We start from the raw sequence: 26,795 nt of genomic DNA, 5'->3' as shown, positions 1-26,795 counted from the left end.
GTGCAATTAGAAAACTAGCTACTACTCGTAATAAAATACATTTAAAAGCCCATTTACACAGTTTTGAATTATTGTAAATATTGTAGGAGGGCAATGCTGTGACCTGTTTTTGATTCGTGTGTATTGTGCCTCAATGTTATTGATATTTGCATGCTGATATTTTTACAATTGTAAAGCCTTACTGTGGATGTAAGAGCCAAATCATGTGGACATCTTTGCATCTGCTTTATTGTGTAATGTTTTATTAGATTATACTCGATGACTTGGACCCCAGGAAGACTAGCAACCACTACTGTGGAAGCCTATGGGGTTCCTTATATATAATTAAATACATAAATAAATACATTGACCTGAGTCAGATACAAACATACAACCATGCATATACACACACAACTTTCCACACACACAATATTTGTACATTGAAAATATTGTGTGTGTGACACCACATGTGATGACCTGAGGTGTACACACAGTTTTCTGGAGCTGAATGAAAGGATAAGGAGGAGATTAAATAAAGGTTATTATGACAACCTGAGGTTATTAGCTTTATGACAGTTTTCCTTATTGTGTTGTTTTTTCAGTCAGCAAATTTCAACAAGAAAATTAGTATTAAACAGACTGTAAACTGAATTTCAAAAATTTAAATTCTCCAAATCTTTAAATTCTCTATATTGGCATTCTAGGTAATATATTCCTAAGTCATATAGCTGGCTTACAGGTACAGAAGATCAGTGACCCTATAAATGTTATAAGCTGCACCCTAACAGCTCTTTAGTCTGCATGAAGTGCTACTCCTTGAGCTTGGACTAATGTTGCCAACGTTGTTATTTTCCCTATTACTCACGCTAGGCACCCAGTGCACACAGTGTTGTCATAACATCACAAAGTTGAATGTTTTTAAAGCTGTTTTCAGGACTATACCTTCCATGATCCCCTCCACTTCACAATATCATCAAACTATGTCTTTTGCAATTGTTTTGATTAGATAATTTGTATTTAAATTCTAGAGACAATAAGTGTGAGGACAACCTGTCAGAAAAGAGAAAAGAGGAAAAAACTCCCTTTGAATCCCAAGGCAGGGAACTATGGCTTTTTATTTTTTCATCTGTTGATAATCTCAAACCTGACTCAGTAGAGATTTTGTTCTACTACAGAGATTACATATAATTACAATGTTGTAACACAGAAAATATTCATCTGACTCCCATATGAACATTGGCAGTAATGACAGAAGTCATAGTGTAAGCACACATGATTAGAATTCAATGACAGGCATCTCTCCCTTGGACCATTTTGATCCCTAGTTGAGCACATTTCATCCAACATCCATACTTTTGATGACATTGTCTTAACCCAGTCATGAGGATTGTATCAGATCTCATTCAGATATATTTTTGTGAAATGAAACTCGTGTAACTGGCAGGTGCAAAGAGAAATATGTGACCTAACAAAGTAAAACAGGAAGTAACTTTCTAAACATATTCTCAGAAACTTGACACAAAGGAACACTAAGGAGGCAAGGAAAACAAATCAATTCAGTTCACTTTGATTTCTAAAGCACCAAATCCTAATAACAGTGGCCTCAAGGCGCTTTGTATTGTAAAGTAAAGACCCTAGAATAATAAAGAGAAACCCCAGCAATCGGACGACCCCCTATGAGCAAGTACTTGCGGGACGGAAAAACTGACAGCAGGGAAAAACTCCCTTTCAACAGGAAGGAACCTCCAGCAGACCCAGGGTCAGGGAGGGCAACCATCTGGCATTACCAGATAAGGTTAGGTTTAAGGGTATGCTTGGCTCAAAAGCTCAAAAGATGGTTTTCAGGGAATATTGTTAAATGTTCTGTTCCAATACCATATGCCAGAACATGATCTAGACTGTGATTAAAGTGGTGGGTGGGTTTATTTTACATTTTGAGAGAATCAAATTAAGTCTAATAATAGATTAAATGTTGTGTTGAGGCTGTCATTTTTAGGTCTACATGGTATTAAAATCACCCACAATAATTATTTTATAGATGAGCACTAAATGAAATAAAAAGTCTAAGAGATCAGATAGACCCACTGACTCTGAGTAAGGACCAGGTGGACGACAGATAACAGCAAATAAGTTTTCCAGTTTTAAGTTATCCAGCTAGGGTTGATAAGGCTAAGCGTTGGTTTTTTAAATGAAATAAAACTTTCTGGGTCTTTGGTTGGTTAATAAGCTGGAGTGAAAGAAACTCTCTGTTATATTCAGAGAGTTTCACACCGCCCCCTCGGCCTGTCCTTCGAGGTTTCTGATGGTTAGAATGACCCAGGGGTGTTGATTCATTTAAACTAACATAATCATCCTGCTTTAACCAGGTTTCTGTAAGGCAGAGTAAATCGGTGTGTTGATCCATTATTTATTCAAGACAGAGACATAATGTTTAATAATCCACATTTCACTGTTTTACTTTTTGGTGCAGTTGTTGATAATATTGTTCTTTCTTTGTGATTTTTTAATGTTTTTTGCTAATTTTTGGTTTGTTTTTGGTGGTCTGGGAGCAGACACAGTCTCTAAGGAGATGGAGTTTTAGAAGGAAAACAACACAATCAACTCAGATCATGACATCCGGGGCTTTCAATTGTATTTCACTGTCTTTGTTTTTTAATATAACTGGTGTGGGGCAATGGCATGACAGGTTATGTAAAGGGCGAGTCCCCTATCCGTATACAGGGATGGTGGTGCTCTTTCTTCAGCCATCCACTGGCTGCTGGTCAATAACCTTTATATTCTTAATAGCAGATTCTTTTTTTTAGTGTTAGTGTTTTTAATTACTGTTCACAGACAGCTGACATTTCTTTCTGATGTTCAGCATTGATTTGCTGAAGTGGTTGTAATGAGGCTGTGTTCTCCACAGCTGTTAAATGTGATGTCATGACTGCACGTTTGTGGTTTGGTAATATACGGACTATTCAAGGTGCCCAGGCATATTTAATCATAGCCATATGGTGCTACACTTTATCTGCCCACAGACAGTTTAGATTTACTGGTTAGTGCCACACAGAAAAGCTCCAGAGATCAGGAGATTCAGACAAGGAACCTTCTTACTGAAACAATGGCACTTACCACTGCACCAGTGTGGATCAGTTGGGCCCCAGATTAACACCGACTGCCTCTAATGCTGTTGGCCAACAGGGTGTCAGTGGAAACTTTGCTAATGTTGGCTATAACGAAGAGGAGAGGAGGCAGCGAGAAAGGAAAAGCATCAGTATGGAGATGAGAATATAGACTAAATGTTGGTCAGGAATAAAAGTGGTTAAACAAAGCCAATTAAAACAAAACATAATCCTTTCTGTACTGTACTCTGCTGTGCAAGTCAGCCTTATCTTACTAATTTTGTACCGTGGGACTCCTTATGAAAGCGGGGACAATGATGATCTCACCCCCCACTCCAGTCTTCCCTTCAAATGGAGATATGTCTTTAGGGTATACCATCACAGACTGCCTACAAGTTTTTTGGACCTCTGCAGTGTATATAGGGTCTACCGATATTTTCCTATAGTAACTAGAGCCCATTCTGGTCTTAAGTCAGGATGCAATTCTCTAAATATCCTCTAATCCAAACTTGCCTCTTAAACATGGTAACACCTGAGGCAGCTCTATTCACTGAAGGAGACTGTGACATGCTGTTAAAGCTCTGGCAGCTGAATCAACTTGTACACATGCAAGATTTTATTTTGTGTCACATTAGGATCAGAATACTTTATTAATCCCTAAGGAAATTATGTGGTTACAGCAACAGACTCAGTTAAATTTAATAATACAATATATTATATCCATCTACATTCTTTTGCTTATCCTTATCAGGGTAACAGGGGTGCTGGAGCCTATCCCCACTACCATAGGGCGAAAGGCAGGGTACACCCGGGACAGGTCGCCAGTCTGTCACAGGGCTAACACCTAGAGACAGACAACCATTCGCACTCACATTCATACCTATGGGCAATTTAGAATTATCAGTTAACCTAACCCTACTAACTGCAAGTCTTTGGACCGTGTGATTGACGTTGTACTTTAAACTGTAAACAGTAAAACTTGTTGTTTTCACTGTAGAGGATGTGCAGATATTAAGGGTGTAACTACTACACTGTGTAATGTGCATTGTTACCACATACAAAACTCAAGCCCTGAGTTTACATGCTACCTTAACTACTGTATATGCCATAACTACTGTAACTATCATTAATATTAGTAGTAGTATTATATGTCAGCCTCTCCAGGGGATACTTGGAGTATGGTTGCTGTAGTAACAATAGACATTTTTGGACATTTTTGGTCAGAAACATATTTTCAGTGCTTCTCAGTGCATCTTGGGAAGTCCCGTGCTTGTGTATTTTACAGCATAACTGCGGGTTTATGGTTCGTGGTTCAGGGTCATATGATCCAGCCCCAACTATAAGCTTAATGTTAAAGAAGAGAGGGTGTCTGAAACCAAAGCTGTTACCACAGTAGAGGAGTCTGAGGATGAGGTCTATATTAGGACTGGGTCCTTAGTGCTTAGTTGTGATAAAGGATTTCAAATTCTATTCTGGATGTAGAGATAATAATATGGGGATGATATGGATTTGTGGATAATAATATGGGGAAAAATATAACTGTTTTGCAAATTTCTGTCAGTACTCTCACTAGAGCATTTTGAACACCCTTTTAAGCACAATGGTATTCTTATTTTAATATCATTCAGTTTTTTTCATGAAGGTATTTATTACTTTCTATTAACAGAATGTACCAGAGATTTAACTGGCAGCTGAGAAATGTAGACATATTAATAATACATGAATGTTTACCCGTCATATTTCCTACAAGTTTCCTGTGAGAATGGTAAATGTACAGAACACAATCCAGACAAGGCGATGCTCAGGACTCCATCCCTTTTGGTTTTCTACCTTTAAAATAAACACACCTCCTGCCTGCATCACACACAGGTCATATCTCTCATGGTCAGTAAAGCAGATTGACCCAGCCTGATTCCTGACCACTCCGTGTGTGCAATTTACATTTTAATTATTACCCAGGCTTAATGTAAACATCCGTGATTGAAAAAATCGACTCTTCCAGTAAATGTAAGAATCAGCTGTTTCATGGTTGAATTAAGAACATATAAGAACCATTACACCAGAATTGCCACGTCAGAACAGCAGTTTGTAGCATTATTAGCTTTTACACGGCAGACAGGAAAGTAGGAAGAGAGCAACGTGGAATAATATGGAGGGCATGATCTGGGATGGACTCAAACCCAGGCTTCTGCAACCTTTCAGTTGAACATTAGCGGCACCAGGTCAGAACAGCTCTGTTGCTGCGTTGACAACAACATGTTATGTTGGTGTAGCAGGTGTGAACTTCAAACAAATGTCTTTCCCTTTGGTGTTAGCATCCTTCATTTTCTCTATACTAAGCTAACTCTCCCTAAGTAAAGACAAAACTACATAGACCTGACCGGGCTCATATCCACTCAGGACCAGAGCCATGATTGGACTAATATATGTATTTATTTAACCAATGGGTGATGCAAATTTTAAGCATATTACATAGAAGTCCAGGCGTAGCTTCCAGGTTTTTTGTCAATCTGTCAGTCATTTAGGAGCTGTTTTTGCCCTGTGTGATGTTTGCATGCATGTTAGCTGTGTGCCTGAGCTCAGCATGTCTTTGGTTCTGTACCAGTAGTTGTAGTACTGAATGTCTCTTCTTGTCTGTTGCTCTTTCTGCTGTTTTCCTGCTGCAGAAAAGGCCAGTGGGAGGAGTCAAACCCTGCCCAAGCCACTCCCCCAGAGTCAAGCTCCACCCCCTCAGTCTCAACCCCCTTGTCCTCTACGTCTGACATTATCACCTCCTCTACCACCACTCTCACTTCACCCTATGCATCCACTGACATGTCCTTCACATCCACTGATGTTCCACCCCTCTCTACCTCCATTCCATCCACCTTTTCTTCCGTCACCACCACCACCACACTTCCCACCAAAAATATCAAGAAAAAGTTTGGTGACTTCTTCGCCTTCAAGAGGGCTCGAGTTGCCCGAGCCACCAAGGCAAGTGGGGGAGAGGGAGGAGGAGGAGAAGGGGTGAAGGTCAAAAGGACCTCCATTGCAGACCTCATTCGACCCCTCCGTGAGGCCAAAGAAAGGGAGAGGGAGAGGGAGAGGGACAAGGAGAGAGAGAAGGAGAGAGGGGCAAGGTCAGTGGAGGATGCTAACATTTCTAATGATGCCACCACCACAGAAGGAATCTCCGCCACCAGCCAACATCTTGCAGGCGATGTGCGGGAAAAGAGATCGCCTGCCCAGACGTTAACCATGATGATGCCACCCAGTGAGACCACTCCCTTGTATCCCACCATCACAACAAGCCCTGATCTCACGACTACTGTACTTTCCAATCTGGAGGAAGAGGCAGCTCCTGTCTTGCCAGCTCGCATGCCCAGTCCTGTGATCACTCGCACTCTGGCTGAGCAGGACAAGCAGCTGGTAGGGACTCCATATGGAGAGAGGAGACTAAAAGTGACCAAGAGGGCACTGAGAGAGGGAAAGAGCCAAAGTCTCATACTGTTGACGGGATTAGAGACTGATGACAAGGATACACCCACTAAGGTCAGTCTTGTAATACCTGTAACATCATAATAACAATAAATTATGAGATGAATCTCGATGGGAACCAAGGTTTCTAAAGAAGCTAATGTCAGAGACTAGCCTTTATTTTGAATTTCTCTTGTTTTAAGTCTAATTTTAGCATATTAAGGTAGAACCTTTCCCTGTTCTTTGACCTGCTCCCATTTTATGTTGTAAATGATACTATTTGTTGTTGTACAGAGTAAACACTTCCTCAAAGGTCGACCTGTTATTATGATAAATTTACCACGTTATCACTTTCGTCACACGGATATGACCAGTACAACAACACAGTCGCGTCTTTGCTGTGCTCATGTGTTAACACAGCGATACTATTAGTAAAATTCTAGTAAGGCTTCATGCCCATTCTCATAAAACATCTACTCTATTCTCAATCTATATATTGACAGTTTTCAAATAATACCAACGGAACCAAGCCAAGCCAGTGCTTGTGTGTGAGGGAACAGTTATTGTTCTAAGTGTTTCTGTACTGTCTTTCAGAAACATGCTTCGGAGAGCACATCTAGTTTTGAACAGAAGCTTCAGGTGATGTTGCACAGAATGGGCGTGGCCAAAACTCCACCTGCTGAAACCAAGATGAGCCAGGTAAATGGGGGAGTGCGCTTGTGTGTGTAAACATATTATTCTGAACATTGTTTGCCTTAAATATTTTATATGCAGGACTATCACACCTCTTTTATTTTTTATCTTTTTAAATTGTGAGAAACACACTCCTTACCCATTCTCCCACATCACATTTTGAAAGTTTGCCAGAAAATAAAAGTGATTCAATCTCGTTGAATTATTTTTCCCATTTAATGAGTGATTGATTAAGAAAAACCACGTATCTCAATTTTTCCATATTTATTGAGTCTACTCTCATTAAATGCACAGTACAGATCAGTGTGGAATCTTCACAGTTTTTACCCCTGAGCCGTAAAAGGCTGACTGAGTATTGTCACCATCCTACCAGCCAGGCAGGCAGTGTCCCAGTATTTTTGTAATTAAATAGTATATCATCATATTTTTATGATTCAAAGAAATATGTAGATCTAAAATTACCTTTAACTTAACAGACATTTGCACTCCTCTGTAGTAGGCTAGTGCTGTTAATAGGAATAGAAAGCAGCAGTAATGGCAGTTTTCACACTAACACTGAGAAAATGCTTTTCTACTCTATCTGAACACCCAGAGTGCTTTACACAGCTTCTCTCATTTACACCACAAGCACTTTTTCCTGTGCACTTTCTAACATTTGCACACACTTACACTCTGATGGATGCATCAGAGAGCAACCGGGGTTAGTATCTTGCCCAAGGATATTTGGCATGTAGACTGGAGCAGATGGGGACCTTCTGATTAGTAGGTGACCTGTGTTCTTCTGTCCTAATATGTTTATGTGGATAATCTGGTTCAAAAATCCTGGAAAATATAGAGCAAAAAGCACCAAATTCCAGCCCGTACCAGTGCACTTTGAAAACCAGTAACTTGGTCAGTTTTCATAGTATGATGTTAAATTTTAACTTGGCTTTAATGGGTACAGTAAAGTTACTACAATGAAAAACAGGTTTAAACTTGTTTAAGTTTTCACTGCTTTTATTGGAATGACCCAAACCAAACCAGCAAAATAGACAAAAATAGTTGGAAGAGAAAACAAAGGTGAACAGTAAAATCCCAACTACCTCATATTTATCTTATTTATTTATTTAACCTTCGTTTAACCAGGAGGGCCTTGAAATTCAAATCTCCTTTTCAAGCGAGATTTGGCTAAGAAGCCATAACATTATAATAATGGTATGGCTATGAACACGAAAACACATAAAACAAAAATAAGACTAATTCTTCTTTTACAGAATAAAGATGAAGAGCTGAGAAAGGCCAACTCTGATGGTAAGTATTTTTGCATAAATATCTCTATCATAAAAAATATATGTTCTCTATAAGTGTGTTTGTGTGTGTGGTTGTCAGTGTGCGAGTCAGTGTTGTTTGCAGTGTAATGCCCTTTAAGTTCACTACATAAAGGCCAATCCATTTGTCATTTATAACTTACCATCCACAGCATGTCTTTGTCCTGTCCTCCTCCTCTCACCCCAACCGGTCGCAGTAGATGGCCGTCCATCCCTGAGCCTAGCTCTGCCGGAGGTTTCTTCCTGTTAAAAGGGAGGTTTTCCTTCCCACTGTAGCCAAAGTGCTTGCTCATAGGAGGTCATATGATTGTTGGGTTTTTCTCTGTATGTATTATTGTAAGGTCTACCTTACAATACAAAGCGTCTTGAGGCGACTGTTGTTATGATTTGGCGCTATATAAATAAAATTGAATTGAACTCAAATTGAACCATTCTGATTAAGTAACACGCTGTCTTCCAACCTTTTTAGTGTACATGGTTATAAATCAAATTTAGTTTAATTCTTTAACAGAACATTTGAGTCTATACTTAGTGTTTCATATAGTTTTATAAATTTAGATTTTTTTTCCATCACTCTTCTTATTTTGTTTGAGTCATCAGTACTAATCCTTGTTTTAAGATCTGCCATCTAGAGCTGTGTTATAAGCTGTAGGATTCACATATTATTCGTAATATTCACTGTCTTCTACTGTCCTGTCACTGTCCCTCAGGTGCTATTCTTGACAAACCTGAACCACCTCCCACATACATGAAGCCCAGGACTATGTCCACTTCATCAGGTATCAATATTTCCTTGCTCATGTCTACATATAAATTATAATCTCAATCTATAGCTTGGCAGAGCCAGTTCAGCAAAAAACAAACAAACAAACCACGGTATTGCTGTGTGGGACAATGTACCAGTATGAAGAAGTCAGTGATGATCGACCAGTTTTCACGTGTTTTGTAAAAAATTGACATATGGATTTGTAACACTTGTCAGCTGTTACAGGACCCCCAGCACACAGTCAGACATGCCTGTGCCACACCTTTTGCAGAAAAGGTGTGCAGCAACACTGCTTCAGGATGTTGAGCTGCATAATCCACTAGAAGTAATACAAAGCAATATCCGCTTGCACAGGGAAGTCTGTCCCAGAATTAAGGGATGTGTCGGGTGGGAGATAACTGGAGCCGTAACTTTATGCATTTGCCACTGTATCTCATTTCTAGCAGTCTATGTCCCCATGCACACATCTGACCTCCATGAATATTGCCTCCAACAACACTCCCGGCCAAACCAGGTTTTGGTAGACTGAGGTCTGTGTGTAGCCCGAGTCCACCATAGCCTGCCATGTACCCCCTTGGCATCTTACCAGAACTCTGTACATGAGTCAGCTGCTCATGCTGTGCTGCTGCCTGCTCCTGGTGCATTTGAGCCAGGACGTGCATCTGCTGCACGGGCTATGGGTCTAACATCATGTGTTGGGATGTTGGGTGCCACTGTAACACTGCTCAGCTGTTACAGGGACCCAGCACGTGCTAGGGTTAGGGTTAGGGATGTGCACAAACGATGTGGCTCAAGAGCCGTTGTTTACAGAGTGAACTTGTTTACACAGTTTGTTCTTTCAGACTGTCATGTGGTTCCAGCTGTCCCGCTACCCACCCCAGCGTCAGCTCGTACCTCCCCTCCACAGGTGCCGGCGTGCTACTGAAATAATAGAGGCAGGATTAAACAATCATTGTCAGCTCTGTCTGCCAGCCTCCCCTGGCACAGCCTCTGAACCCACTGCGCCACCTCTCCCCTGTAGCTGAGCCACAGACCACACCCAGCCTCAACATTATATGTATTTAAAAGAACAACACAGTGCTTTATAATAAAGTTTAACATAGTCTGGATGTCACGTTGTAATGTACTATATGTAAACAGGACACTTTAATCTTTGGAGGTTTTAGTTTTGGTGGACATGGGACACTGGACAGTGAGTGACATCATAAACATGTCTTCTGTAGTGTAACCAGTCTGATGTATCTAGGCCTGTGATATGAGAACACAGGAAGTTCTGTACTAGTATGCCATGCTTTCTGTGTATAATCTACATCCTTTTAAACATCTGTCCAAACTATGGGCACTAACTGGGAACACCTGCACTGTCCCTTTCACCCTGCTTCCCAGCTGATCCCAGGCATCCGATCAGATCTCTGCACCCCGTTCGACCAGATCCTCTCCTTCCTCCAAAGCCCGCCCTCCCAGAGCGTCCTATTGGCCCCCTGCCACCCAAACCTGCCATCTCAGCCAGACCTCCTCTCTCCACCCTGGCTGCTGCAGGAGGAGCTCGTCCCTCTTCTGCTCCTCCTTCCAGCAGCTCAGTGGAGCTGCAGGAAGGAGGAAAACATGATGGCAGGCCAGAGGAGACTACAAAACAGGTAATATATTTCATTTTATTGTTGGGAATAAGATCATTCAGAAGGTAAGACTGTATACAAAGCTATTATTGTTTGACTATATATTAGGTAACTAAGTAGGGCTGGGCGATATGAGAAAAGTATAATATCACTATACACATCACGATGTTTAAATAACCCCCCAAAACAAATGTTATTGTCAACCATATAGTGGTATATGGTTGAATTGGTATACTCATTCAAACTGACAATTTATTTGTTTTTTTAAAAGGGGTTCTTTTGTGATTATGATATAAAAATTGTGAAATAAAAAATGTGATGACCTCAAATTACAGAAACATAATCCTAGACAGTGAATCTAAAAACGACTGACCAAGAACAGTCGCAGGTGTCACAGCTGGTGATGTTTTCTTTGGTGTGTGGGGAGACGCTGAAATGCAGAGTTTAAAACACTCTTCTTTTTGCAGTGGATGACTTTCCAGTAGGTGAAATAAATTCGTGGCACTGCTACCTTTTGCGGCAATAGTTTTATGGCATGTTTTGCAAATTACTGCATTTTGTTCGACATCCTCCTTGTGAAATCCAAACTACAGCTCTCGCTCATCTGAAACTCACACAGTTGCCATATTTTCTGGTAGCCATTTTAATCATAATGTGTGGAAAAGTCACAATACATCGAGTATATTCAAAATATCGCTCACCCCTATAACTAAAAAAAACTTTAGTCAATAGAAAAAGAAAAGAAAACTGAAATTTGAAAAAAAGAACGTTTAAACAATATTTTGTGCTTTCAAAACTAACTGAACTATGCTTTCTTTCATTTTGTAAGGAACTAGCCCGTTTAGAACCAGTACAGGAGTTTTCACTTTGATAGCTGCATCTAGGTGATGATTCACATTCATGTTGTTCTGTTAAGAGGAAAAACACCTTTTTGTCTGATCATATTTGACATCCTGAAAATGAAGGACTGCATTTAAAAATAGCTGTTGATGCAGTGCTTTTGTTAAACCCTTGAATTAAACCTTCTTGACTGATTCATTGATTTCAAATCAATGGTGGCGTACAGAGAAAAATTTGTGTCAATGAACATCTGCTGATTACATTCCTAGAATGGAAGCGAGGACGGTTTCCAGGGTGGAACATCGACCGTGTCCTCTAGAAAGGAGCTTCCTTCAGTCCCACCTCTCTGGAGAAGTCCCGGTACACAGGATCGCGCTGAAAAAGCACAATCAGTGACAGAGGGTATGTCTTATTAAAAGAAATTTAACCAAAATTGTGGTGGTTCTGATATAACTTTTAATGCGTTTTAAAGAGAAATCAGCTCTGGAATCCAAGTCAGTGTAAATAAATGATTGTGCGTATTTTCAGAGAGTCTTCCTAAGCCACGTCAACACATGAAGCCTCCTCCGCAGCGTAGAGCTGTGTCTGTCCATGAGGATGCCTTTGCCATGACACAAGGTGAGGCTTTGCACCAGTGTTTGATGAAACTGTGAAAAAATAATGCTTGCAACAGCAAATCCCAAAACTAGTTAAATGAAAAATATTCAAAAAAGTGTGATTAAAATAAAAAAAGATTATAAAAGTAAATTCCTCAGTGTTGTTGAAACATGACATCCATTGTATGGACTGAAAAAGGACCTGTGCTCTGATTTCAGGAGCAGTGATAAGTACTTGTGTTGTATTGACACACACTGCATTTTTCACCACAAACAGAAGAATTTTATACTGCATACTAGAGCCCTGCATTGGACTATGTTTTTAAATCCCACTCCCACAATGTTTGTGTCCAATCCTGCCTGAATGATTTACCAGACAACGGAAAAATACTCGGTCAACTTTACTGTTACGACACAACATTAATGTGTCTACTAGAACTTCTCTGACCACAGTGTAAATGTCCAAGTCAACAACTTTCAGTTTATCACCCCCAGTGAGTGTTCATGGCCAGAGACACAATTCATTGTAACCTCTCAGGCTGATGTTACTTTGTGTGTCTTGTTTGATGTGGGCCTGACATTTAGAGTTTCAGTGTCCGGCTCCTCCAGTCCGCATGTCAAAGACACTGAACTGTGAGTTGCCCCGATGTATCCAGAGTGCGTGTGTGTGATTGTTAGACAGGCTTTGAAAAGAGTCCATGTATGAATGTTTGTGTGATGGTTTGCACGAGGCTTTGAGTAAAATGTTTCATCCATTCGTCACCGTGAGGTTAAGTGTGGTATTCTCCCACAACTTTCCTGGAGAAAGGGATAATTGATGATCGACTCTTTATTATACCTCATACCCTTCTTTTTCAGAGCTGAAGGCAGTGTTACAGAGGTCACCCATCCGTTTCCGAGGCAACAGAAGTGATCTGCCATCCTGCACTGAAGATCCATCCAGTGGAGAAGGACAGAGAGGTCTTCATAAGTCATGCTCATAATTTAGCCTTTTTGGCCTATCCTTTTCCTTCTTTGTTTTACTTATTAATCTATATCATTCATCTTCACAGCCAGTGACATGGGAAGGGAGACTGATAAAGACAAGAAGGGCATTCCCCAGAAGGAGGAGCTGCAGGAAAGACGAGGAAGAATGGGATGTGGAAGCACAGCAGCCGAAACCAAGCACCCCCATCCAGGAAAGGGCGAAAGCCCAGGCTCAGGGTGTCCCTCCTTTACAGCTCAAGCTCTACATGAAGCAGATGCAACCCAGTTTTCCAGCCATGCGTTTGACAAAGCTTTACCCACCCAAGAGAGGCTTCCACCACAGACCCGAACACTGGAAAAGTCTCCAGTGATGCCCCCACCCAAAAATAGCACTAGCACAGCCCCAGCATTGCCCCAAACTCTAGATAAATTACTAGTCTCCCCAGCACCTCGAGAAAAGACCCTCAGCACAATCCCAGTCACGTCTGGATATTCAGACGTCCCCCAAGTAAGTCCTACATCCCACAAGAAGAAGGTCCCCAGCCCGGTAGATCTGAGAAACAGCACACCAGAGAAAGAGACCATCTCTAAACATCACACAGTGAAGGCAGAGGCAGCAGACCAAAGAACTGAGCCCCCTCTGTCTGAATAGCATCCACAGACTGACTTACCTAAGCAGAAAATACATTTAGGAGGGAGAGGTCTGAGACATCACTGAGATCTGGAACTGAGGGCGTATCTGAGAGTATCTGAGAGTAGTGTGAGTTTTTTAGTGCAGCAGATAAGTAGAAAATCACAGTCACTAGATCTTTGTTTGTTTGTTCTTGTGGAGCCATTGATTTGAAAAATCCCATTAACCACTTGAATGTTAAAATTGGTCCCAACGTGGCTGCCCACTGGTAAATTTCAGAATTTTTATTTTGGCATTCAAAACACTGAACAGCACTTCGTGGGAAATTTCAAGAGGGCAGTAAAGCTGCAATTTCTACACAATCGAATTATTAAACAGATAATAGTGATAATAAATGTCACCCCAACCAGCGGACACATTAACATAAGCTGTTTAAGCTTGTTTATTGGCAATAACCTGCCATCTTTTATCGTATCAGATCAAGTATAACCAGCTGTTTTGTTAATGCAGCACTTTCATTTTAGAATAATATATAATCTTGCTCTAGATATTGGCAGTTAACCATGTCACACAGCGATCAGGCCTTTTAATCCAGCTCTAATTGTTTTTCTAAATAAAGTATTTTTTGTAAATAAATCAAGATGTCAGCCTGTATCTCTGAATGAACTAAAAGCTTATGTGGACCTCACAGGGCAGACTGTAAACCTGTGATTTTGTAGAATATGATGCATCACTGTAGATTAAACAATATAGTCTTTAAAAAAAACCTGCTCAACCCTAAACATGTGCGGCAGTAATACTGATCCATGTCACACTGATCCATGTCACACTGATGGGGAACATTTTTCTGAAAAATCATTTGATTAAAAAAAATGTTCCAAATTTACTGCCAGGAAGGAGAGCAGAGGCGAAGAAGTCAAGCAACAGCGCGAAGCTGTTTTAATCTAATTCTGTTTGTCTTCTTAAAAGTAGGCTTTATTTATTTATTTATTTATTAATTATTACTTTTTCATTTTGATTTTTTGGAGGGGATGTAGGGCTACAGTTCGCTTGCCTTTCCGTAAAAGTCACTATAAGCCAGCGAGTGGTTAACACGTTCACTTTACACGTGAAAGATCCCAAAACCCAGCTTCTGGGAGTACTCCTAGTGCTGGTTGCATCAGCAGGGGCATCTGACATGAACCTGGTGCCATATCAAACGTGAATCCATCTGCTGTGCCAACCACTTAATAAAGCAGCTCAAAAAAAGGAAACAGCTAAAAGTACCTTTACATAAGTTACAAAGAGAATTACTTCAAACTTCAAAGATTAACTTTTACATGGTCAAACATGCATGGTTTGATAATAAGTTGTCCTCGTCTCTAAATGTAACGTTTCCCACCAGAGTCAGCATTTTGAAATTTCAAATGGCTAATGGGATTCCTCAAGAGTACTCATAAATGAGTATATCTGCACATTTTGGTATTTGTATCCAATTATGAATGATTTTACTTGCACTATTGTACTCTCCTGTAGAATCGCTCTCATGTCCGGAGCGTTCTCGTTAAACGTGTGAGAACCACAGGTATGGTACACCCAGATGGTATGGACTTTTCCTGTGTACTAGCTTCTGTATAGTTGGTGCATTTATTCTGTGGGGTGAATTTTTGATTTATATTAGTTATGTATACAGTGGAAGCACATGAATTAGTTTGCTGGCTTGTTATTGCAGTCTGTGCAAATTTATCCCAAAGATTAAATGTACTGACCGTTAGCTGTAGCTAGCTGGGCACATATTCACCAACCATGTGTCTGCTGAGTGTATCAGTGTGTTGACGGCTCATCCTCTCATCTGATGTCAGAAATGATCATGCACTTCATCCTGTTATTTTGCTGCAGACTCATTTTTTTTTTGAATTACATCCATCTTTGCATTGAACAATATGCAACTGTGCCACCTATAAAATTCATTTCCATCAACCTGCACACTTCGTTAAGAGTCTGAAATGAGCTTCATCAGCTAAGGGACTGAAATCTTTTTCATGCACTTTCCACAAAAACATTAAATTTGTTAACAAGACATTTCTGAGCGTACCACAACATCACACTTGGTTTGATTACACCATGTCAGGCACATTAATAACAACTACTTAAAATTGGTATGATTTCAAAGTGAATTACAAACTCCATGCTGATAGCAGATGTATTTTTACTTTCCCTTTTTGTCACCTTCTACAAGATGACTAGGTTTCTGGAAACTACATTTGTACTTAATATCTAATTGTGACTAAGGTTATTTAGAGACATTATTTACATCATATTACTTGGTCACACTGTGAATTCTGAGTCCAGGCAACCTCTTTTGGATTATGGCAAGGGGATAAGTAATTAGTCACTAATACTACTGAACTCCTGCTGATTAAGATCTCATATTGCATATCCTTTTTTTAGAAGTTGAGGGAGATGCCTCATTAGAGGCCTCCAGTATGAAGCAGGATTTGGGGTTAGTGAGGTAGGTTTAATTTGTGGGTTTGCAGTGTGCCATAGTGGTCCTTTCCTCACTGGGGTACATCAGCATGTTAACTTCTGCAAGCCTAAGATGCTCTGGGTTGGTTATGTTGAAGAAAATATATCAAGACTATAAAACATTGTTTTCATATTTGTTCTTTGTTTATTTTCCTAACGACCACAGAAAGAGTAAGATTACAACTGTCTCATGCAGCATAAGACTAAATTTGAGCAGCATGTTTACATAAAAAGAAATTGTATAGTCAGATCTACACGTGCCTTAATGAAGAGGCAGTGATACTCATGATGAAGGCAGCATATTAAGTCAGAGTTTCCCTTCAGAAGCAGTTTTTTTAGTTTGCATTATATTTTCAAAATCCTCATATTTTTTCCGGTTGTAGTTTTCTTGACAGACGTATGCAACTCTATATAGAGTTGTTGATTTTTGGTCATCAGTGCAAACACCACTTTTGCTATAAACACATGAATAGGGTTCATTTGCTGAGTTGATCTTTATGACAATACTTAATGTGATCATTATTGTTAAGCTTAGTTTCAGTTACAGTCACGCTAGGGTTGGAGGCCTCTGAGCCACCAAAGTGATTGGATCTGTGTGCAATCAGCTTGTGGTCAAGCCTTTCAAGTGGTGTCTTTGAAGATGGGCACCAGGTCTCTAACCATGTGTAGTGAGTTACATCTTCAAAGTGACTTTGGTCCATTAGGACAGTGATAAAAGGGCAATAAGATAAAAGTCAGACTATAATCAGCTGGGGTCAAGTTAGCATTTACATGCAGTTTGTTTGTAATAATATGGCAATTACCGGTTATAAACTGGCAAAAATTGCAAATCTGTTTGCTTATTGTTGCAAATTTCAGTGAAGTAGTGCAATACCAAATGCAAGGATGGACTAGCCACTTGGAGCACAGGTATAATACATTATGACGTGAGGTGTGGCCCACCTTAAACAGTCAGCTTGATAAGCAGTTCATGGATTGGGCAGAATCCATACACAGCAGGTCCGACTCTCAGTCACAGACTCAATCAGAGTAAATAAATGTGGCAAATTTACAATTTATATATTTAGGAACAAACAAAGATGCAGCTATTTCATTTCAGCAATGATCAGAATTTTACTAAGAGTGGTGCAAATTTGCTGCTCAAAAGTGAGGTAGCAAGTAATGTATTAACAAATATAACACCATGTAAAAGCAGGTTTGGCTCTTGTGTTTCTCTCTGAAAACAGAGAAAGAAACAGAGAAATGAGGAGACTATAAAAGAATCAATAGGATTGTTTTAAAAGTGAGCTCTTCTGATAGAACTGTGTGTGTGGCCCCTGAGGACCAACACTCAGGGGCGTGCAAGGTTTAGCTAGAAAAGCTGGTTTATTGCAAACTATTTAAACCTGAAATCTATGCATAGCAGCGCAAATGTGTGATGTAAAGAGCACAAAACATATTTTACTGTCAGATCCCGATCCGTCTGTGTTAATGAAGATACTGTTTTTGTGTCACTCTCTGGGTTTTTCTGCAGACTCTGTTAAATTCTAGGTTCTTATTAAAGTCAGTATTATGTATTGTAACATTTATACATGAATCTATGTAATAGCACCTGTCAAGCAAAGTGTGCACACTGCAGAGAAACAAAATGTTTTCATTGTATACTGGTCTCTGTGTAAAAATGTGACTAAAGCACTGGAATACGGGAATATGTGGGGCTTGGCTCTCGATGCTCAGAATGACAACTCAGTAAGGATCTACAGGACAGAGCCAGCGTTCTGGCTCTTGGCTTGCAGCTTTAAGCCATCCACCTGTGCTGATTGTGTACTTGTTCTGATAACATCTCCCCAAACAAATGAGCACTCATAGCAGCAGCTATCACACAAAAATCAGGCATGTTGTTCCGGCATTAAATTCAACACAAGTTGCAGTAAAATGCGAGCCAGAAACCTGACTAAATCAGGTTTGTGTGATTCGTTACATTATATTTACACTTGGTGGAGCAGACAAGTTGTGTTCATTATCATCGGACTGACTGTAACCTGTAGTCAGTTTGTCTGAATTTAGAAATTAGGTCAGGGTTATTTGGAAACCTTTTACTATTTGAGTGTGACAGCAGTCAGTGCAAGTCTGGAGACAGGTTGACTCCCAACAGGCGACCTGTGCGTTGTGACTAAGAGAAGGGTGCTGTATGTTCAACTTCACAGCAACTACTTTCAAATGGTTGCTGACAGCAAAAAAAACAAAACAAACAAAAACAGTGCTGTCTCTCAGCAACTGTGTTTTTCTGCTCGCAAAAAGGCCATCCTGTTTTTATTCTAGTCTGACTCAGGCTTAAGCCCAACTACAAGGAAAAAGTACTCTGGGTATGTCTAAATTGTTTTGCATGTTTGTGTATTTTATTAGATTTCATTTCTAAGTAACTAAGCACAAGAAGTGAATCCTTTACAACTGAAATTGAGGGTCTGGAGGTGAAAATGGCCTCGTCTATTCCTATTGCTTTTCCCCCTTCCATACAGTGCACAACACAGCATGTAACATCTAGTGCCCAGTGAAAACTGCTTGGCATTGTGCAATGTTGTCCAAAAGTCAAGAACGATACGAGTTGGATTTCCTCATAAACTAAAAGTGTTCAGGGTTGTTCAAAATCAAATGCATAAAACAAAAATACCTTTCTTTTGCAGTGTTCACATACAACATTTCTTTTCATTTGCCATATGTCGGTTGAGCCTTATCTTTAGTTTGGATACGTAAGGATAGCTGAAATTCTTCTTTAACAACATTCAATCAGGAGTACAGCACAAGACCTTTTAGTCAAGTACAAGTAAAATTTAACCTCTTGAGATCCATCAGGTGGTTGGTGCTACTATATTTAGAACTTAGGATTAAGTTCACTGTTTGTACCCAAATGGAACAGAACAGTAAGTTTATACGTTTGCAAGAGATTTGAAAGTTAATATCTTCTCGTTTCTGAAACTATGTTTGTGTTCCATTTGGCTAAAGTACCACCTAATGCTGACCCTATGAGGTTTATTGGTGAGCTGACCTGAGCTGTTCAGAGTTTGGCATCATACGTTGAAATGTATTGATTTTTTTAAAAGAAATTCTGGTTGTACAAGTATCTCCAAACAGTTGAAAAAAAGCATTCACATTTATATGCACTGAAAATTATTACAAGTATTTATTTTAGTCTCTTATTTTAAATTTTTCTTTTTGCCTTGTTTTCACGTTAAGCCTTTTTATAATCTCCAGCTGAATACATGGGACACTAAAGCTCTGCTCACTCATTTTTGTGGGATCACATGAATATATTATAGTCATATATCCATTCAATCACTCCTTTAGTCAGCTAAATAATTTTCTCCAGAGTCACTAGATTAAAAACAAAACTATATAATCAGAGGAAAATGTTGTGTTTCTCTCAGGGTGGTTGTGGTGAATGGTGTGTGTTTTATAAGAGCAGACCTCAGTTCATCTCCCTGTGATGTCTGACCCGAGCCTTCATCTTATCCTGGAGGAGAGTTTATTTTCTACCTTCATTGTTATTTTTGCCTTGCACGCACAGAATATGTACAAAACTACATAACACAAAGTTATAAACAGAGTGTGAACCTATACTTGTTAAGATTATTAAAAAGTTAACTGAGTTGTGTGATAATTTTGTACTTTGTAAAACTTTGATTCAGTTGTTTGTTGTCATCGGTCCCTGTGAAGAGTTTGTGCTCATTTTTTGTCTTTTCTCTTTCAAAACTTTCTCTTCTTGTTAAAAGGGAGTTTTTCCTCTACACTGTTGCTCATAGAGCCTCATCGGATTGTTGAGGTTCTCCCTCTTAATATTCTAAGGTCTTTGCCTTACAATATAAAATGCCTTAAAACAGCTGTTGAAACCAACTGGCACTATATAAATAAAACTGATTAACAGTGAATTAGGAAAAAGCTTCGAAAAGGCTGAGTTGCCTATTAAAAGGTTTAACAGGCAAAGAGAACAAAAAGCTGCATCACAATCTCAGGAAGTAAAGTTTGACCAACTTTTAATGGTGTCCCAATGTTTTTAAGGATTCGACTACACTATAGAATAAAAGTTAAGGTTTCACCCATGGGAGAAAACTGTCTTGAAATAAAGGAGCAATCACACTCCTGCAAGAATTGTTAAATAGTAATTTAAAAAGATGCCAAATGTGTTCATTTTTCTCCCCGACTTTCTTTCTTGGATTCTGCTAGAGGTGGTTTGCAGTGTTCACAGTTTACAATAATTGTTATCTCACCAGCAATAATCTTACCTGATTTAAAACTGGACCATCTCCCCTTCAGTGTAGTCTTCATGTGTTCTAAACACTTGCACTTGTTCAGTGCAGACCAGAGCAGATCAACCAACATCAGTAGAGTCTCATGTCCAAACCTAAAGGCAGTGCGTCAGTTCAGGAGCATTGTTCTTCTCTTATATAGAAAGTTGGCGGACCGGATGCCGAGCCATAAAGACGTCACATGTGTGATATGGCAATTAACACTCTCAGACGTGAACAACATACCAGTGTGTCGGGTCAATCTTTACAGTTAGTTACTTTTATTAAATTTCAGCTGCTTGAATACAATAATTTGCCAAATATATGAATATTATCTTACTTTTAGATGAAAGATAAGTAGAGATCTAGAACAAAGAGCAACTGAGCAAAAAAAATAAATAGCAGGAGTACAGAAGCTGCTCAGAGTTGCACAAGATGACAAACTGGGAGAGTTAATAAACCAAATTTAAAACAAGTAAGCTGTGCTCAAGTTGAAGTATTCCCCTGTTGTTGCTTTCATTTTGGTTTTTTGTCATTTAAATTGGTTTCATTAGTCACAGTGTGTTCGACAAGAGCTTAACCAATTCTTCCTCCATAATCCCAGAGTGGTCAATGAAGTAATCATTTCTTAGTCTATAGTGTTAGAGGACAGCCAGGCAGCTCCCAGCTTGGGGAAAAAGTTTAGCTCACGTGCTGTGAAAATAGACTATTAACTGTTTGGATAATAACACAAGAGGTTAGCTACTTCAAGGTTGACGTTAAGGTAAAAATCATGCTGAAACAAATCAGTTTAACTTCGTCACAAAAAGACATCTTGAAGAAAATTCATTTCCAGTTCACGCTCAGCCTGGACACCCGTTCATACACCAGTTCTCTTTAACATTAGTTTATACAAATAACGCTGTGTCTGTGATTCGAAATGACTCAGAGCTACAGGTGAGAACAATATTATTACTACTAGGGCTTAAATACATGCATACGGTAGTTAGTGAGAGAGTAAGCAGCTGGGGAAAATGAGGCACAGGTGAACAGAATCTAACTAGTAAGACAAGGAGAAGCAACATGAGCAACACGAGGCGAGGCACTGAAAAAAATTAGGAACAAACAGAACATGGGAACAGAAACTCAGACGTGACGCAAAGACAGGGAAACAAACACGGAGACAGGACTGATTTCTGTCTTCGTGCCAGGTTCCGACGTTTGTTGTGCTTGTTTTGCTTTCTGTTTATCCTTACTCTCTCGCCCTCTCTTCCCTGCTCTCTCTGTGGTTCTTCGTTTACTTGTCTCAGGAGGTAGTTCTCAGCATGTCCTGTCTCCGCACTGATTGGACACACCTGGCAGCACATCTGTAATTAACTCACCCATGAATAATTATTCACCTTCAAGCATTCTTAAGGCTGTTCAAATCCTTCAGTCGACACCAGTTTGTTATGTGATCATCAGTAACGTATTGTTAGGCCACCATTCGGCATTGTTCCAAGTTTTCCTATGTTTTCTTTGGATAATAAACTCGTCAAATTATATTCTAGCTGCTGTCTTGACAATACAGGGGAAGCTAGGGACAAAACACAGAGACAAGCCTAGACTGACTGGACACGAAAGGGAACTAACAGCATCAAACCAAGGAACTAACAACCAGACACATAAATGACAAAACTCAGAAGCAATGGGAAATAATACTATTCTCAAGACTAAATAACAGAGAACTAGAACCTACAAATCACATCTAAAACCTAAAAATAAATCATGAACCTACAAAATTCTTAACACTGGGTCCACCGCCCATGAACCATAACAAAACTTGTAACATCAAGTTAAAACTGAGGGTTATCTTCTAATTTATGCATAGTACACACATATGTGCGGATGCTGTTCATCGACTATAGCTCCGCCTTCAACACTATCATACCATCCAGACTCATCATGAAACTCCGTGACCTGAACATCAACTCCTCCCTGTGCAGCTGGATCCTGGACTTCCTGACAGACAGACCTCAGGTGGTTCGGATCGGCAGCAACACCTCATCCACACTCACGCTCAGCACAGGTGCCCCCCAGGGATGTGTGCTGAGCCCCCTGCTGTACACCCTGTTCACCCACGACTGTACAGCAACACACAGCTCCAACACCATCATCAAATTTGCAGACGACACCACCATCATCGACTGCATTTCTGATGGAGATGAGACAGCATACAGGGCAGAGGTGAGAGCCCTGACATCATGGTGCCGCGACAACAACCTGCTGCTTAATGTCAGCAAAACCAAGGAGCTCATCGTGGATTACAGGAGACTGCAGAGAGGAGCCCACACCCCCATCCACATCGAAGGAGCAGAGGTGGAGAGAGTCAGCTGCTTCAGATTCCTGGGCATCAACATCAGCGAGGATCTGAGCTGGTCACACCATGTTGGTGTGATCACAAAAGCAGCAAGACAGCGGCTCTTCTTCCTAAGGCGCCTGAGAAAATTTGGCATGAACCCCAGAATACTTACAAACTTCTATCGATGCACCATTGAAACTATTCTGACTGGCTGCATCACCACTTGGTACGGCAGCTGTAATGCTCTGGACCGCAAAGCTCTGCAGAGGGTGGTGAGATCAGCACAGCGCATCACCAGGACTGAACTGCCAGCCACGCCGGATCTCTACAGACAGCGCTGCATGAGGAAGACACAGCCCCCCGCGCCCCAGCCACAGACTTTTCACACTCCTGCTGTCCGGCAGGCGGTTCAGGAGCATCCAGACCCGCACTACCAGACACAGGGACAGTTTTTACCCACAAGCCATCAGACTTTTGAACTGCTGACATTCCATACACACCACTACACACTCACTACAATTACAGGATTTTGCACACTGTCACTTCAACAAATGCTACTTAAATGCTCATTGCACAACTTTGTACAACCTGCAGATACTCTTGCACAAACTTGTAAATACCAACTTGTCTTAAATGTAAATACCAGCTAAATTCTCTAATATTTAATACTTTTTCCTCTCCTTTTTGTTGTTATTATTATTATTATTTTATTACTACCACTGCTATTTTCTGTTATTTTCTTCTCAATATAACTGCACACTCTCTATATGCTCATGTAAAGCTGAGGAGCACGAGTCAAAGAATTTCATTATGGATTAATGTGGCTACACTGTTATCTGTACATGACAATAAAACTTGAAACTTGAAACTTGTATAAAAACTTCACCAAAGGTTTGAGCTCTCAATTGAGAAAGCAGTACCAGGATTCAAAGATTCTGGAAAGAAAACTAGTGAGAGATGTGTCTAAAGATCACCGAACAAATGCAGTAACACTAGTGAATGACTTAGCTGGTGATTAATTGTAGTCTCAAAGAAGATGATATGCTAAGGACAACCTGGAGAAAGATTATGCAGACTGGAGTGTTTCTTTTTCTTTTGAGATTGTTAGGATGCCTGGGTCGTTGACCCAGGGTTTTGAGTTTATTATACTATTTATCATTTCTAGTCTTTGGTTTCTTTGTTAGAGTTCTGTCTTATGGTTTATGTCTCTGTGTAATCCTTAGTTGCTATATCCCCGTGTCCAGTCAGTGTCTGTGTCTGCCCTGGTCCCACGTCTCTGTTCCCTCTGTTGCAGTGCCTGCGTGTGAGTCTGCCTCTTTAGTTCAGTCTGTGTTATGTTTCCTGTTTTATTTTGAAGGTCCATGTCTGATGTTAATGTATCTGGTTTTGCTTCCCCTTGTCTCGTTAGGCCTGATTTGCCCCAGCTGTGTTTCCCTCCTGTTACCCATTCCCTGATTGCTCCCTCTGTGTATTTAAGCCCTGTGTTTCTCTGTGTCCGTGTCGCGATCTACTCTTATCTACTCTCACTCATGCTGTGTGTTTTGTTTTCCTGCCTGCGTTAATGTTTGTACTTTGGAAGTTAGTTACTTTGAGTTCAGCATTAAAGCTGTTTTGAGTTCACGTTTCGTTTCCGTGAGTCTGCACTTTGGGTCCTATTCCTGCCTGCACACAGCCGTTCCATAACAGAGATTAAACTAGAGTTCGTTGGCCATAAAGATGCTGCTTATGTTCAGAGGAAGAAGGGTGAGGTGTACAACCCAAAGAACATTGTCCCCACAGTGAAGCACAGTGGTGGAGGTATTATTCGTTGGGCTGCATCAGTTCACAGACCACATCTGGATCCCCTTCAATTTGCTTATCAGCCTCGTCTTGGAACAGAGGACGCCATCATCTACCTGCTAAATCGTGTCTACACCCATCTGGACCAGCCAGCGAGCGCTGTGAGGGTCATGTTTTTTGACTTTTCCAGTGCTTTCAACACCATCAGGCCGACCCTCCTGGGTGATAAGTTAACAGCGATGCAGGTGGATGCTTCTCTGGTGTCCTGGATTGTTGATTACCTGACAGGAAGACCACAATATGTACGTCTCCCACAGTGTGTGTCTGATAAGGTGATCAGCAACACAGGGGCACCACAAGGGACTGTCCTCTCCCCCTTCCTCTTCAAGCCACTGCACAGAGACCTGCCATCTTCAGAAGTTTTCTGATGACTCCGCGGTGGTTGGATGTATCAGCAGGGATGATGAGACAGAGTACCGGGCTGTGGTCGACTCCTTTGTCACGTGGTGTGAGCAGAATCATCTGCAGCTCAACGTGGCAAAGACAAAGGAATTGATCGTGGACTTCAGGAAGACCAGGAAACACTTGACCCCTGTTTCAATCCAGGGGGTCAGTGTTGACATTGTGGAGCACTATAAATACCTTGGAGTCCACATTGACAATAAACTGGGCTACAAACACCACAGCACTTTACAGAAAGGGCCAGAGTCGTCTCTATTTTTTGAGGCGACTGAGGTCCTTCAACATCTGCCAGAAAATGCTCAGGATTTTCTATGAGTCTGCTGTGACCAGTGCGATCCTCTATGCTGTTGCATGCTGGGGGAGCAGGCTGAGGGTCGCAGATGCCAACAGACTAGATAAACTGATTCGTAAGGCCAGTAATGTTGTGGGGATGGAGGTGGACTCCCTCAAGGTAGTGTTGGAGAGGCGGATGCTGTCCAAGATAAAGACAGTGTTGGATAACACCTCCCACCCACTCCATGACATGCTGGTCAGTCACAGGAGCACGTTCAGTGAAAGACTGAGATTACCGAAAAGCACCACTGAACGACACAGGAAATCATTCCTGCCTGTGGCCATCTCCCTGTACAACTCATCCACTTAACACACTGTTTACTGCAACAGCTACACCCTTCTTGCACATGTTCTTTTTCAGCTATTTATTAATAAGTGACTTTTATGTATATATATGCCTGTATATATTGTGCTATTCTTAGTTTGTGTATTGTCTGTCTCTGTTAATGTTTGTTTATAATGGAGCACTGTAACGAAAAATAATTTCCCCTAAGGATCAATAAAGTATTCTGATTCTGATTCATCTGGAACTGGGAATCTTATGAAGGCAGAAGGGCTAATGAAGAAAGAAGGATATGTGAAGATTTGAAAAAGCACCTCAAGCAGTCAGCAACAAAACTGGTTCTGGGTCATCACTTTATCTGCCAGCATGATGAAAACTTAAAACATGCATCCCTCCTGATGAAGAACGATCTGAAAAAGTGAATTATTGACTGGCTTGCACAAAGTCCTGATTTGAACCCTATTAAAAAAATCTGTCGGGTGAACTGAAGACCAAGGTTCATGCCAGGGGACCATCAAACCTGGAGGCGATTTGTCAAAGAAGAGTGGGCCGGGATTGATCAAGTGACATGTGAGACTTGCTGAGAAATACAACAAATGACTGTTATCCAGCAGAAACAATACACAACTGACTATTAGCATCAGGAGGGCTAATAATTTTGACCCTGGCAGTTTTGTTTCTAAACTACTGTAAGCATCCATTATAAGACCTTTGGAAAAGCTGTGTTACAAATACCTTGCTCTGTTTAACAGCTCTTGGGAAATACTTTTGAAATTTTCATAGTGCAACTAATAATTCTGTCCTCATCTGTAGCTGTTGGAACAAAAGCAACAAAAACATCTGAAGAAATAAAAGAAAAACATCAGCAGCACATCAGTGTTTGCTTGACAGTGAACA

General features: G+C 40.5%; 1 protein-coding gene across 1 annotated transcript in view; it reads left to right on the top strand.

Annotated features, from left to right (window-relative positions):
- The window catches only part of carmil2 (capping protein regulator and myosin 1 linker 2), a 68,728-nt gene extending 52,815 nt beyond the window's left edge, over positions 1 to 15,913 (top strand). Inside the window, exons 33-41 of the mRNA XM_063479050.1 lie at positions 5,750 to 6,614; positions 7,134 to 7,250; positions 8,486 to 8,522; positions 9,250 to 9,318; positions 10,692 to 10,942; positions 12,031 to 12,163; positions 12,290 to 12,379; positions 13,216 to 13,317; positions 13,410 to 15,913. Of these exons, the coding sequence (XP_063335120.1) occupies positions 5,750 to 6,614; positions 7,134 to 7,250; positions 8,486 to 8,522; positions 9,250 to 9,318; positions 10,692 to 10,942; positions 12,031 to 12,163; positions 12,290 to 12,379; positions 13,216 to 13,317; positions 13,410 to 13,975 (2,230 nt within the window). The 3' untranslated portion in view covers positions 13,976 to 15,913. The remainder of the gene's footprint in view (positions 1 to 5,749; positions 6,615 to 7,133; positions 7,251 to 8,485; positions 8,523 to 9,249; positions 9,319 to 10,691; positions 10,943 to 12,030; positions 12,164 to 12,289; positions 12,380 to 13,215; positions 13,318 to 13,409) is intronic.
- The last annotated feature ends 10,882 nt before the right edge of the window (positions 15,914 to 26,795 follow it).

The sequence above is a fragment of the Pelmatolapia mariae genome, linkage group LG7, assembly GCF_036321145.2.
Source record: "Pelmatolapia mariae isolate MD_Pm_ZW linkage group LG7, Pm_UMD_F_2, whole genome shotgun sequence".
NCBI classification, from domain to species: domain Eukaryota; kingdom Metazoa; phylum Chordata; class Actinopteri; order Cichliformes; family Cichlidae; genus Pelmatolapia; species Pelmatolapia mariae.
This window is presented reverse-complemented; position numbering and strand designations above follow the sequence as displayed.